Here is a 15,364-nt window from a genome sequence, read left to right on the forward strand (position 1 = left end):
GGGCCGATGTGTAGAGTGTGTCTGCTGTGCCTCCAGGAGCATTCACATTTTTAAGAAACTGAAGACACTGCGGACCACACACATCTGTGGGCATTTGGTAGCTAATTCTTGATGTGCATTGATAGCACCTTTGCAGCAGTCTCCTAGACTCCCCCATTTGTTCCTGCTTCTCTCCATTACTCTCTCCAGGGAGCCTTGGCTTGGCCAGTCCTTGCTCTTCTGAAATGACCCCAGTTTCTAAATGCTCAAATCCTGCCCCACCCTCGAGGTGGAGGTGCGGCTAAGCCTGGTAAAACACACCCCGACCCTCCAGCCAACTGTTTCTCCCGAGTACTCATGTGCTCCCTTCTGCTTGGACTCCATCATCGTGATTCTTCTGTTTTTTGTCCCACTGGAATATAATTTCATTGAGGTCAGGGTCATATCTTATACTTCTCCGTATTTACCCACAGCAACTACAAATGTCTTCTCATGTGGCAGGAGGTAAATAAACTGACCTTCTAAGGAGGTTGAATTGAATTTAAACAGCCTGAAATACTCCATGAGTCCAAAGACTCCAAGCATGACTCCTATGTTGCAAATCAAAATACATTCACACTATATACACATAAAGAAAGAGTGAGTGCAGTTTCCTTCTGATCAGAAAAAGTGTTTACTTCCCCCACCAAAAATAAAATATTGAAATCAGAGGATCAAAGTCAGCTAGCAATTACCAGTAAAAATACATTAAAGGAAAAAGTACAGAGGGCACATCAATTATTTATTGGACTAGCTAAGGTTCCACAAATGCAATTAACATAATTCCCCTGGAAATCTCTCTCTACAGTAACTGACACATCAGCCTCAAATCTGACTCACTCTCTTCCATCCTTATCTGTTTCACCCCCAAATTCTTCAAAAACATTTCTGATTCTCTTTCCTCCCTGATGGTTTCCGTAGTGTTCTAAGGGCACTACTTTTGAAATGACCAAACCCATGAGAAATCTCTATTACAAGGCTATAGATACAGGGAGGAAGGGGGTTTGACTTTTAACTTCCAAGGTACCTTGAAATTCTTCCATGACTTCTATGCTCTAAATAATAATGCGATTATTTTGTGCCATCTGTTTCAGCAGTGATCCCAGGGTCAAGGTCTTAGCTGTGTTACAACACTGCTTTGAAATTATTTACAACTCTTGACATTAAAAAAAATACTAATTTGGGGACAAATGGAACAATGGCAGGATACTGGATGGATTAGACCATTTAATTAACTTTTCCATCTGTCACCAAATCTAGTTCTCGCTAAAGAAAGGTTATTCTGGAAAACATAGAAAAATGCACAAATACAGAATGCTCTGTGCTTCACACTTAAGTTTCTTAAAAAAAATTTTAAACTGTGTGTAGAGCCTGTATCTTTAGTGCTCAGATTAAGATGATACCAGGGAAAAGTACCTTCATTATGGGCAAAACATAAACATTTATTGAATTACAGAGAACTAGTGAAGCGTCTGCTTAAAATCTTGATGTTAAAGATAAGACACCTAAGAAGGAACCACAATAACACTGCCCTATTTTTAGTACTTCAAGACTTTTTAATAACTTACCATCTAAAAGTTTCCCATGAAATACTGCCAGACCAGCAACTCTTCCAATAAAAGTGAAATAGGACAAATGATCTTCATTACAGAGGCCTGAATTTGGATTGATCTGAAGTGTGTAGTTGTCCCTTTTGGGGAGGAAGAAAGAAAAAGCCCAATTAGACTTTTAAATAAGAAATGCAAGAATCTAAGTTTTCCTTTGCCAGTGGTCATCAAACTTTTACAGCGCCCTTGCGAACATACTGTACCTGACAGGAAAAGGTGTAAGCCAGACAATGTGGCCTACTGTTTAGTTGGCCCCTTTGTGACCAACAACTGAGGTCTAACAGAGCTGGTGCATAGGCTCTTTATAAGTTAAACCGTAAGAAATTCTTGATATTTGACTATTTTTGATCTACAAAAATGTCAGCTTCGTATGGTTCAGCCAAATATCTTGGGAAGATGAGAAATCCCACATAACGGAGGGATGGAGCATGGATTCCCAATGACATGAGGACTTCAGGTTGCCCCTGTGAGGGAGAGGGGTTAATGCATTTGAGAGGTATTTGGTTTGGGGGCTAAAATTTCTCCTATGGGCCCAACCCTTGGTCTGACCACTACTTTGCCCTAAAAGGCCCCAAGAGCACTGGTAGCAGGATACGGCTCTCTCAACAACGCGAACCTCAAAATGTTTACATGTACTGAATCATCCTTCTGTGGTCTCAAAATCTTGAGAATCAGTGGTTTTCAAATTGGGCCCCATAGACAGATTCCTCTGGGGTTGCTGAGAGGTAAGGCCCCCGCCTCCCCACCCTGCCCTCCACTGTAATGGTTGTATCAATCTTACCCAGCAGCCTTTCCCATGGGACTTGGTAATGAGGACAACAAAACAAAACAGGAAATTCTTTCTTGGCTAGAGCAACCGAGAAGGATCCTGAAGCTGCCTTTCAACAGACCCCCCAGGAGACCAGCACCAGGTAGGAGACGTGAGAACCCACGTCCCCTTAGAGCACAGGTGCCTTTCAGCAAGGTCAACAACTATTCTACTGGGGGCGCAGGTCCAGCCTGATCCTTTTGAGACCCCACAGCCTGGAAGAGGAATGGTTGGCCTTGTAAGTAGCCAATGTTTGACTCCCGAGAAAGCAATGGAATCTGCCTCAGTATCTTGGCTTGGCAATAATGAAATCCTAATGTAAGGCTGAATCTGCATCTTCCCTTACAGGACCAGGGCATTGTCCTTCGGATCCTGAAGAACGGATCCAAAGTCCTCATAATTTCCCTCTAAGTGGTGTAATTTCAGAAACCATTCTTCTTCCTAAGACAATGACGACTTTCCGAATTCTAACATTGACAAGTTCTCCTAAAGTAACATAATGTTATCAATGAAAACTGCCTCTTGTTTCTTACCATAAGTACCAACACATTTTCAATTTCAATTACATGAACCCAAAACACAAGAGAAGAATCATTTTTAGGTGTTGACAGAGTGCAGAGTCTGTTCCAGACTTACGGGTGGGAGGTCTGGACTAAAATCAGCAGTGATAATTCATCTCCAATGGGTGAGACGCTTACTCCTTCATTAACTTTAAATTCATTAAGAATAAAACTGTTTCAGTGGGGGAACACGTTCTGAATGCACTCCATCTACTCACGTTGCAGAGTACTCGAACAGACCATAGTAGGGGTTGAACATCTCTTTGGACAGTAAGAAGAACCATTCTCTGGCCACACCTCCATAGTCAAGACCTTTCTCTGATTCAAATTCAATCCACAGTCTAGCTTTTAGGACATCTGGTCTTTTCACAGACATGATTCTCCGATAGGACTCTTCAAAAATGTTATTTCTGTGAAGTTTCATTTCAAACCTATTTGGAATATCAGCCTACACAAAAGAAAAAAAAGCACATAATCATACAGTAAATATACACCTTAATCACTAAAATAAATAACAACAAAGAGTAGAAATGATGGCAATCTTCAAATAAACAAGCAGTGACAAATGGTTGCAATGGAGATTCTCTCCTTCAGGGATTTGTCTTCATGCAGACAGAAAGCCTCACGTCAGGATGAGACCCACAGAGCACCACCAGCGGCTGTCAGACTGAGCCAGTGACATATGCTGAAGATACCCTGCTGAGGAGAAGACAGTCATCTTCTCCTTTACTAAAGAACTGTGGGGCACTTACCACCCACTGGCAACTGAAATATGGTCAACTCTATTATTGTTTCTGTCCAAAAAAAGGACTCAGAGACCAGGTAATCAAATCTCATCCATAATTCCCAACCTGGCTGGGTTGGGAGCATTCTCAACTCTGGTAGGGACTCCAGCTGGCAGATGTGACCCATGATGCCTACAAGCTACTTGTGTTGCTATGGGGACTGGGACCCTGACAACCATGCCAAGTTGTGGGAAAGTATCCCAAAGGCCACAGTTAATAAACATGAAAATAAAAATGCACTTGACTGAAGTTGTAAATAACTACTTTCTGGAAAAATGAGGCCGGGGCAGCCTTGCTATGAAAATGGATTTGCAGAGTCAGTTTCCAGGCAGAAGATACCCCAGCGAAAGGGCCTCCGAGTGAGACAGGCTGATATCCACAAAGCCATCGCCTATTTCTGGGGGAAATACAGTGACTCACAAGGAAACACTGTGGAATTTTGTGTGTTCAAATTTGAGTCATTTCAAAAGTAGTTAGCCAAGAGCTACTTGAATCAGGCTGTTGGGAGAGAGAACAGAACCCCTAAATGGGAGCTCCCCAAGGCAGAGACTATGTCTGACACATCTTTGGATCCCCAGGACCCCAATGATAGCAGATACCCAGAAAATGAGGCAGTGATTGAGGGAATGGAGTGGGAGAGACGGCGATGGAGCACAGGCAAACTGGGACGATCTGAGTTGTGGCCAATATTCTTTTTCCCATGAGAAGGAGCCAAGACATGGTGACAAGTGCAATGACAATGAATGCGCAAACTGAGGAGAAAACCAGTAAAACATACACCAGAGAGGTGAATCAGAAAGTAAAACAGAACACATAACACTGAAGAACGTAGGAAGATGTGTCAGTAGGAAATATAACATTGTAATTTTAAAACACTGCCTGTAAAAAACCTTTTGGGTTTCTCAGTTTTGTAAAAATCTTACAGGGTTTCCCAATGAGAATTTTAATCTGAAAATTACACTTGGTCTTAGTATACCAAATATTATAAATTATATTTATAACTATTATAATTAAAACTATACTTTTGAATTTAAAGAGAACGACTTGAACATTTTTCCAACTAGTATCTAGGTTTCATTAAATATGATAACCATAAGCAACTGCATAGGCTTCTCCAGATTTTTTTTTTACTAGGTCCTGAATTAGTTTATGTCCCATAAAAATCGTTTCTATCTTTTTATGTATTACATAAGAAATTACCCTTCAGGTGATTTGATATGTAATGCTAAGTTATCTTCACTTACCATTTCTGCTAAAAAGAAAATTCAGATTGAAGATCCAGGTGGATCACAGTGCAGTGGGAAAGGAAGGTAACATTTGAATAGACACATAAAAGGAACAAACCGTCTGTTCCCGCAGAAGTAACTTTGGTAACTTACAAACGACTAAAATAGCATTTTTGGAAGACACGTTACTCACAGGTTTCTTTAATTTCTTCCTAAAGTAGTCATATTTCTGCTTAAATTCTCTGGAATAAGGAACAGCCTAGAAGATAAATTTATAAATACAGATAACGTAACCAATACACTTGAAATTTTATGTTTACTAAGCCAACATTCAGAGAATTTCACAAATCATACATCTTAAAATTCTCATTCTCCATATTATCATTGAAATTTACACGTCTACATAGCACATGGGAAAGTTCTAGAAATGATTAAGGTTAATTACCATTGAATAGGGCTTTCACCCCTGAAAACAACTCTACTGATATTCAAGCAATCATTTAGCGATATGATCCATAAACTAGATACGCTTTCCAAGTGACTTTTGTCTGAACACGAGTCAGGGTGTAATCTTTTTTTGCTGTAGTTTAGATAAGATTATTGGCTATGATACTTATCACACAACCCAAAATGATCTATACTATGATTTTGAAAAGACTAATCATGCTTTAAAAATCTTTGGGAGGAAAAACAATGAGCAGAAAGGCAAGTGAACGGATACTCTTGTCAAGGAATATAAACGCAGGCAGACGGCAAACTGGAAGTCTCCCATGTGGGAGTCACATGATTACTCCTTACCATCTAGTGGTCTTGGGCAGGGATTTCTTTAAATCTGGAACGCCTTATCTACGAAGCAGACTGAGGTACCAAAGGAGCGGGCTCAGTAACGGAGCTATCGTTATTCAAAAGTTTTGGAATCTCTTCAGGTAAAGTGGTAACACTTTAATAGACTCATTTAAATGCTCTTTACATGCTGTGTTGTAAAGTAACTTAGAACATCCGAGCGCTACAGCCCTGAAACAGGCATTTTTAAAGGTTTACAATCTTTTTATGACGCAGAAAGGAGGGGCTTTTGCATATACGTGGACTTAAAGGTGACAACTTCATACTCAGAACAACTCATTGCTTTTTAAGGAATAGTGTGAATTTGGGCAATAGTTCTGCTGATACCATTTTGGGTTAAGTTAATAAAATATATTGATCCTTAGTAAAGTGTTTCCAGATTCTAAACCTTACACCTTCCCCATGCTTATTTCCTGACCAGGAAGAGGAGAAATCAAGAAGAAAAGCTTCTCTCCCTCATACTGTTTTAAGACAATCACCTGAATAATACTCACGCCAAAACAAAAACAACCAGTCTTATAGAAAACAGTAATTGTGTCAGTGTTCTGCTTTGCAATTCAAGAGCACCAACAACATCAAATTGCTATCTCTTAAGAACATTCTAAAGACAATTCATACTATCTACGGTCTGTTCTTACTTTTTAAGCCAGTCTTTATTTGATTTTCCACCGAACACTAGATTTGACCACATGTCTTTTTTTTTTGGGCAGTGTTGAGTTTGACGAAATAATGTATGAATTCTGATTTCAGAAAACGTAGAAATTTTGTCAATATCTAGACAATCACCAAAATAGGGAAAAAGGATACAAAGCTGTGACATAAGCAATAAAGACATGCTCAGGCCCTTTTGCTCTACCAACAGTGTTTTCCATAACAGAGATTTTCTAGCTGGTCTATTTCTTGATTCTTTGGTGGTTCATATGCTGATTCATTCAACAGACACTTCTTGAGCACCTACTCCGTGTCAGGCATTTTAGGTGCTAGAGAAATAATGGTACATCAACCGAAGATTTCTTTTCCTGTTCCCGCTGGAGCTTGCAAGCTACTGTGAGTAACAGGCAATAACGAATAAATGAATACATCGTGGTAATGCTACAAGGAAAGATGAGGGCGAGTTCCGGAGAGGCTATGTTATATCAGTGGTCGGGGAGGCAGCTCCGAGAAAGGAAATCTGAGCAGAAACCAGAGTGACAGGAGGAACAAACCATGACAGGAACAGTGGGGGCCAAGTCTCGAGAAGGTAAGAGTTTGGCTGACGTTCTTAGCTATGATAAACTGTGACAGAGGGAAGAGAAGCTGGAAAAAAATCATTTCCTTTCATTATCTCATGCCAGCTTTAGAAGACCTGACTTCGAGGGTAGACCCTGTTGCCAGCTTGCTCTGTGACCTAATTTCTCCCTATGGAATCTCTTCACAGTTATGCGGAAGGATTTAACTAGACGAACTTTAAGCCTCTCCCATTTCCAAAAACCTGTGATTACCAGCAATTATTTTTTGTTTTTGCTTCCCTCCAAAAACGTTGAAAAAAGGCTTAAACACTCATCATTGTGAAGGCAAGTTCAATAGTCTTCAATGACAAATTTCCCAAGAAATATATTTCAAAACGCCACCCCCAGCCTGAGACATCGATTCCCTAGTCTGACTTGTAAGCTCGTAGGCGCTGACTATGTGTGGGTGGGAAGCAGATGGTCAGATACCTCTGGTCCTTCCTCTTCTGGGGAGTGACGCATGAAAGCTGAAAAATCACTATCCTCCTGCAATATTTCTCTTTTTTTCTCTAGAAGTCGTTCTTATGATGGACTAAGAAGGGTAGGTTTTTACATCTCCTCCTGAAAAGTTTCTAACAATGTACTAGGACAAAGACAGCCATACAGTGCAGCTTCTGCAGAGAAGTATGTGTGTAGTATATTTTTTGTACTGGACAGGACAAATTATTTATTCTCTCTTGAAAATCTGTCATCTTATTTTCTCACGTACAATTTAACTTGTAAAATAAGCCTATTTAAAAAATTAACATGTCTTTTGATTAAAGCCCTTCTGCTCTGTGTTAAGTATGCTTTTCTTTTTGAACCACATGAAAACCTGACTTACTGTGTAAGTTGGTTCTAAATGTTTCGTCATTATTGTCCAGCTGATACTGGAGCTTCCCGCAGGGGAGGGCACACGCCTGCCATGGAGCACGGGTGAAGCCAGCACACTTGGGGCTCCAGGCCTGATTCTGACATTTGCTGGAACTTCTGGCAACACAATTAGCTTTCTGAGCTTCTGACAAACTGGGAATAACAACGTCTTCCCTACCTTCCTGAGGGGATCGCTATGAGTTTCAAAGCAGCTGATTATAAAGTTCTCAGAAAAGCACAAAGCGTCACTCAAGCATGAGAGAGGACTCCCAGGAGCAGCAAGCACGGAGAGCACTTCATCGACGCTTTTAGTAGTGATGTCTGTTACACAGAGAGCAGACTATGGACAGTAACGCTGTGCTGACCTGCCGCAGAAAGGGTCCCATTCTCCCTAACGTGCAGATATTTTTAAAACTTGGGGAAAAGAGAGAGTAACTCTAGGTACCAGATAGGCAGAAAGATTCAAAATTAGAGAAGTGGACACAGGTGCCTGGGCTTGGGTTTTAATCCTCCCTTGGGAACACAGAACTTGGGCTACAGTCTGTATGACCCAGGGAGACCTACAGACCTACATCTGAAAGGGGACAAGGAAACTCTACCCATCGGTTCAGGAAAGTCGTAAGGAAGCTTACCTTCTGTTCACGACCGTAAATGGGAGAAAAACATAAAGAAACAGACCTGTAATAAATACTCCAGGCCTACACCAAGAAGGGTATGATGAGGTCTGTAGTTATAATAACTGGGGGTGCACGAACCAAGGTAAGAAGGTAACAGTAAATACAGGTCAGGACTTATAAAAACCCCATAGAGGGGCCAGCCTGGTGGCATTGTGGTTAAGCTTGCACACGCGGCCTTAGCGGCCCAGGGTTTGCTGGTTTGGATCCCAGGTGCAGACCTACACACTGCTCATCAGGCCATGCTGTGGAGGCATCCCACGTACAAAATAGAGGAAGACTGGCAACAGATGTTAGCTCAACAACAATCTCCTTCAAGCAAAAAGAGGAAGATTGGCTATAGATGTTAGCTCAGGGCCAATCTTCCTCACCAAAACCAACAACAAAAAAACCCATAGGGAAAAAATATGAAGATGAACACATACAAACAAACTACAAACTGAACTAGGCAATAAATTACATTGAGGAGAATCTACAGACATAACAAGTGGGAGATTTAATGCCCCTAGAATCAGAGATGATAGAATAATCTGAAACAGGCTATGGAATAGGTATTTTAAGTGATTAAAGAGCTGCAAGTATGAATAAAAAAAATAAAAGGAAAGAATAGGACAGAATAACAATAACTAAAAAGACGAAGCAAATTAAAAAAGACCAAATCAAACTCTGAGAAATTAAACATGGTTGCTGAAACAACAGACACAATGCACTGAGAAAGAGTAGATTATAAAAAGCTTAAAAAGAACTAACTGGAAGAGCTGAGCCTGCAATACAGTAAAAAGAAAGAGATGGGAATAGGAAAACTAAGAGGTAAGACAGAATGTGAAAGTGAATCAAGTACCCTGATACGGATGATCAGAAAGAATGGGAAAGCTGGAATATGTGAAGAAATAACTGCTAAGAATTTTCCAGAATGGAGGAAAGACATGGTCCCCAGAGTGAAGAATCATGAGTCCATAGCAGAATAAATAGAAGGAAATCCACACGTAGATTCATGATAGTAAAATGGTAGAACATCAGAGACACAGAGGAAAAATCAAAATCACCAGAGAAAAGATATTTACCCACCAAAAAATGACAGACTGATGACAAACTTCTCATCATCAGTTATGGAGGCCAGAAGACACAAAAGAATATCTCCAAAGTACTGAAGGAAAATAATTGTTAACCAAGAATTTTACAATCAGCTAACCTATCATTTCACAGAGAGGTCAAATAAGCCCACTCTCTCAGACTAAGAGAGTTGACACCACTCTCAGACCCTCATAGAAACGGCTCCTGGAGCAGAGGTGCTCATGCTTGAGGGGCTATCAGAATCCCCGGGAGGGGTGGTTAAAACACAAAGCGCTGGCCCCACCCCTAAAGCTGCTGGTTTTCAGTAGGTCTGGGTTGGGACTCCAAAATTTGCATTTCTAACAAGTTTCTGGATGATTCTGATGTTGCTTATCTGTAGACAACTCTTTGAGAACCATTAACTAGAGGTTATCCTAAAGAAGAAAACTTAACTTGGAAAAAAGTAGATACAAGAACCAATGGTGGACAAAGACATTTGTTTACACATAAGTAAATTAAACAAGCACTGACTGCTGGAAAAAAAAGACAAAATATTAACGTCTAATTGGAAAGTTTAAAGACAAGGTAGTTTTAAAATTCCACTGAACAATGGAAAGTGGGAGTGGTAAGAATGGCATTCAAGTTCCCTAAAATCCTGTATCATCCAGGAAGGCAGTACAGAGTCATTAGTTTTGATGTTAAGTATGCTGGTTAAAAATTTTAAGGTGAGCACGAAAAGAAAAAAGAACAGAAAGAGAAAATACAACTTTCAAGAAAGTATAGAAAAAGAAAGAAAGGAAAGACTACTCTATCAATCTAATAGAAGGGGCAAGAAGAGAGGAAAAACCCCAGCTAGTTAAGCGATAGAAAAAGATATAGTGGGCAAACATTAATGAAGAGAAAGTGAATGTAACCACTGACAAAACCACAAGCACCATGGGGGATTCTGACACAACTGTGGTGGTTGCATAGAACAGGCAGGAAAAAGGAGCGATGGAAACGGCTAATTCGAACACCACAGGCTTGATCTAATGGACATAGAAAGAACTCTATACCCAACAAAGACAGAACACACATTCTTTTCAGAGGCAAAAAGAACATTTACAAAAAATGGCCAAACCTCCAAGGAAGTTTCAAATATCTCATTATCAATATTCCACAGACAATATTCTCTGACCAAAATGCAATAAAATTAGAAATCAGTAAGAAATGATAGGCAAAAACCCTTCCACACTCTTAGAAACTATAGAGTACATTCTAAGTCAGTCATAAGGAGAGAAAGAAATCATTATGGAAATTACCAAACATTTATAACTGAGTGACAATAAAGGCCAGGTGTCTACACTAAGTTGGTAATTACCTAAATACATACACTCTTACTGAAAGAAATGGCACTACTAATGATAAAAGTGGAAACGAGGCTCTTTTATAAATAGAAAAGGGAGATCTTTCTTTGTGGCAAATCTACCTGGATTTATGATGCTAAACCATTTTCAACAGTAATTAATAAGAACTAACAGTGTTTCAGTGAAGGCAGAAGATCAATAAGTCACAGAAATATTTGAAAAGACTTCAGAATGATCACGTCCAAAGTCCTCTGCTATTTGAAAACAGCACAGTTTCTTGAATTTATTCTAACAAATTCTTGAATTTGTTCCTTATGATGTAGAACAGAAAATACTATTCTAACAACTTACTGTGACTGAATATATCCAAGGGTAGCTATGGTGGTAAGGCAGCTGTTTGTTAAGTTACATAAAAAGTAGCTGGCTGACTGCTTTAGCCCAAGTATTATTGGGCACTTTGCATTAAACAGCACCAAAGCAGCCGAATGAATCCAACAAATAACCAAAGGGATGTCAGGTATCAAGGTGCGTTTGCATTCTGTTATCTTTAAATACATGGACTTCTCTTTATAATTCAATGTAATTTGAATTGAATCAGGTTAAAGCCATGAAATTAGTATTTTAAATATATCTCCTGGCCTTAGTTCAGCACTCGATATAACAAACTTTGCTTCCTTTTGCTCCTCCAGTTTTTGAGACAGTCCTAAATTTGCAGTGTTCTGCTGATCCCAGTACATTTCCTGTAATTCCAAATTCCATCTTTGCACTCATATGATCAGCAATAAAAGACGCCAATGAGTGTGGCCCCATGCTACAGACTCCTCACAGGGGTTTGCACCAACTGTCCGCTACTGTGGAGTGACAGCAGGATCCTCATTCTTCCTTATGAACACAGTGTGCGGCTATGTTAAGAGGGCGCTACATCTAAGGCAGAACTGATTCTTTTCCCATCTGGCATAGACGAGGGAACCATGAGAAAGTTAGTGGGTCAGCAGAGGTAAAGATTCTTAACCTGCTAGCTCCATAAGTTAGCTAGAACCTCACCCAAACTTTCATGTATTTTTAGAGCAGGAAGAGATTCAGAATGCAGCTTAAATTTGTTAGCATGCATTTATTACCCTTGGCCTAAAGAAGTGACAAAATTCTACAAATACAGGGCTTAGTTTGCATCATATAAAAAGCACGAGAAGACATTTTGATTGTTAGACTCTCAACCCATCCTTTTATAAAGGAGAAAAGAAAACTTTCAGTTTTGCTACTATTAGCAAACCATTTTCTTTTCTTTTCTAGCGAAACCCTATGAAAAGGCAAATGCAGCTGTCCCTTGCCTGGAAGTTTCAGTAAGGAGGAGATGGGAGTGATCTTAACGCACTCAATTACACCAGGCCCTCGGCACCAAGGTAAGCAGTAATATACAAGAAATGCGTGTTTAGATGGAACCAAAATATTACACCAAAGAGTGAGAACGTGAGAATACTGACCGGACCAGTAATAGCTGGGTTCTGCAGTCTTGGATCTTCCCACTGAGTGATTTTGCTATCTGAAAATAAATGTTAAAAAAAAAAAAAAAATCAGGATATTAGTTCAAATCTATTCTCTGTCAAAAATGTTTTAGAATTATTTCTGGATTCTTCAAAAGCTGTCCAGTCCCCCACCCTGGCCCCAAAGATAACAACTTAGTATTTCAGGGTTAGAATTATTTTCTATATGGCAAACCCTCCAAATACTGTTTAGTTAAAAACACTCAATCGAAAATGCACCACTAAAGTAAAACCATCTATTCACACTGTTTTAGGCAAGCAATCTGCCGAAATTTCAATTATAAACCCGTTCTTTCAAGGGTTTATAACTTGATCTTGATTTTCATTTAATTGACAAGAGGCATAAAAAGTCTTAGTCCCCCCAAAAGTTAACCACACATGATTTTTCTCATTTCAAATATTTTTTTCTTTGCTTACGGAGTTGAAAAACTTCTTTCAAGAATCCTACATGTGTCATTCATAGGCATACAAAAATCAAAGCAGCTAAGGCAGTCCAGAAAATAACAACCAGATTTAGCAGAGGAAGATTCCAGAGAAAGGTTTTCCTTTTGGCCAAGTTGGCAAAGAGTGGTTTTCTTTCCTCCAAATGAGTCAATCCCAATAAGACTGATGGATGCCACCTCTAACCACTACTTCAGTGGTTTAGGTGACCACACACAACAGCTACCCTGAATCACTTGGGAGTTGTGACTGTGCATTATTAAAAAGACCTTATGGATTTGTGTGTGTGTGTGTCTGTGTGGTGGGGGGGATGGATTCATGGAAGATAAGGGGTGGGCAGACTGGGGGAGGATGGGTTCTCTGGAGTTTTAGGAAATCTAAGTTGGTAAAAAGAAAAAAGAAAAAAGAAAGAAAGAAAGAAAATTACTTGTTTAAGAACATTGATTCTGTTTATTTCCTGCATACTCTCTAAAGCGGACTGATAAGAGTAACTAATAAATTCAGTTTTAGTGACCATAACCAGGAAATTTTCCAAGTCTGGTATTATAATCATTTTCATGAAAGCAGAGGTAAAGTCTTAAAATAAAGCTACCAAAGCACATGAGGATTCTAGATTCATGCTGGCAGAAAACTTACATGAAAAGTTCCAACTGTTTTAGAGAACCTTGATGAGAGAGCAAAGGCATTTTTGGGGTCCCTTACCTTGAAAACAGAAGACTTTGGAAAGTAAAAGTTGCTATTGTGATGGAGAACAAGAGAAAAGAAAGCCAAATAAAAGAGACAGAATACAACTTAGTAAAAACTGCCTTGGACTATAATTGTACCAAAGAAGAAAATAAATTAATTACTACCCACACACGAGGATTCCCAAATCTTCAGTCCAGATCTGAACTTCGAGCCCCATCCTTGACACCTGCGCCTGGATCTCCCACAGTGACCTCAAACCCAACTCTACCAAAAACGAACCCACTATCTTCCAACACCCCAAACTGTCCGTCCATCCTATTCCCAATGGACAGTATCACAATCCAGTCACGAGTCAGATCCGGAACCTGGCCACACCCTCCATCGCCATTCACCTCTGGTGGTCACCAAACTGTCCCCACCTCTCACCAATAAGGCTACGTCTGGAGCACTCGTCTTTGCCCCAGACTACTGCCTGGGTTTCCCTGGCCTCGGTCTCACTCACTCCTGTTCAAAACTGCCTTTACAGCTCTGCCAAAAGGATCTTTCTAAAGAACAACTTTGACCACTGTCACTCCCCTCTGGAAAGTCCCTCAGGAGCCCCTCCTGCCTGCAGAAGGACCCAAGCACCGACATCCGGCAGACTCCCTTTGACCTGATCGTGTGTCATGCTGGCCTCCTCTGCACACTGGCCATTTGCAACCCCACCACATTTCTCTGAATGCGACACAATCTGCACAGTTTGATCCACCTGCACAAGTCTTCGCCATCCTGGGATCGCGCCTCACTGGCCATGCCTGGCTGAATCTTACTCATCATTTGGGTTCCACCTGAAAAGTAACCCATTCTGCAAGGCCCTCTCACAGCCTGCTCCCACCTCTGGCACCCAACCACTTAGCAAGAAAGTGGCAGTCTTGGCCTCTGCTGCTTCTATGTAACAACCGGTGCATTCCCCTAACACAACACTAAAGATACCTCCCAGTACTGCCTACCAGAAGGCCGCCCCCCGAGGGCAGGGACTGTATGTTATTCATCTCTGCAGCCCCCTACACCACTTAGCACAGCTCCCACAGCATATAATAGGAGCCTAATGAAGCTGATGGTGAAAACAAAGTCCCTTTGAAAGTCTGAGCTATCAGAACCACACAAATTTCTGTGTGGTTACAATAAAGATCAATTTTGCAGCTAATTATTGTCAATATATGAATGTATGGTAGCCAATTATCCATTTTTTCCCTAGAACTTTTGAATCTAAACTTGCTTTTTGCCTTTGAGCAACTATATTTCAAAGAAAGGGACAAGAACAAAGCAGAAGAAAGACAAATTAAGTCAATTTAGCTGCTACTAACAGGTTTGGTAAATCTGTTGGCAGGAAAGACTAAAACAGGATTTTACAGCCTCACTGGAATTTTATTTTCTCTTCTGGCTTTGGATATAAGATGCCTGTGGCCAAGTACTCAGCTGCTGGGTAGATCTGGTCTCTAAGAAGACTTAGTCACATGATTCCTGAGAGAGGCAGAGGTTCAGTTCAAGGCCTTCCCTTAACCTTTTACACAAGGCTGGAGCCCGAGGAGCTGTCGATCAACGTCAACGAAACGAATCGAGGAGTCCAAAGAGGAGATCAGTATCCGGCAGTCAATTCTTCAGAAATTCAATCT

The 15,364-nt window shown here is 40.4% G+C and overlaps 1 protein-coding gene across 24 annotated transcripts in view; it reads right to left on the reverse strand.

The window, feature by feature from the left end:
* The window catches only part of NEDD4L (NEDD4 like E3 ubiquitin protein ligase), a 340,623-nt gene that overhangs the window by 28,305 nt on the left and 296,954 nt on the right, over positions 1 to 15,364 (reverse strand). For all 24 annotated transcript variants that reach the window (XM_070512961.1, XM_070512959.1, XM_014859035.3 and 21 more), the window contains 4 exons: positions 12,522 to 12,580; positions 5,198 to 5,263; positions 3,212 to 3,441; positions 1,587 to 1,708 (listed from right to left, as the gene is read on the reverse strand). In XM_070512961.1, the coding sequence (XP_070369062.1) occupies positions 1,587 to 1,708; positions 3,212 to 3,441; positions 5,198 to 5,263; positions 12,522 to 12,580 (477 nt within the window). The remainder of the gene's footprint in view (positions 1 to 1,586; positions 1,709 to 3,211; positions 3,442 to 5,197; positions 5,264 to 12,521; positions 12,581 to 15,364) is intronic.

This window comes from Equus asinus, chromosome 7 (genome assembly GCF_041296235.1).
Source record: "Equus asinus isolate D_3611 breed Donkey chromosome 7, EquAss-T2T_v2, whole genome shotgun sequence".
Classification (NCBI taxonomy): domain Eukaryota; kingdom Metazoa; phylum Chordata; class Mammalia; order Perissodactyla; family Equidae; genus Equus; species Equus asinus.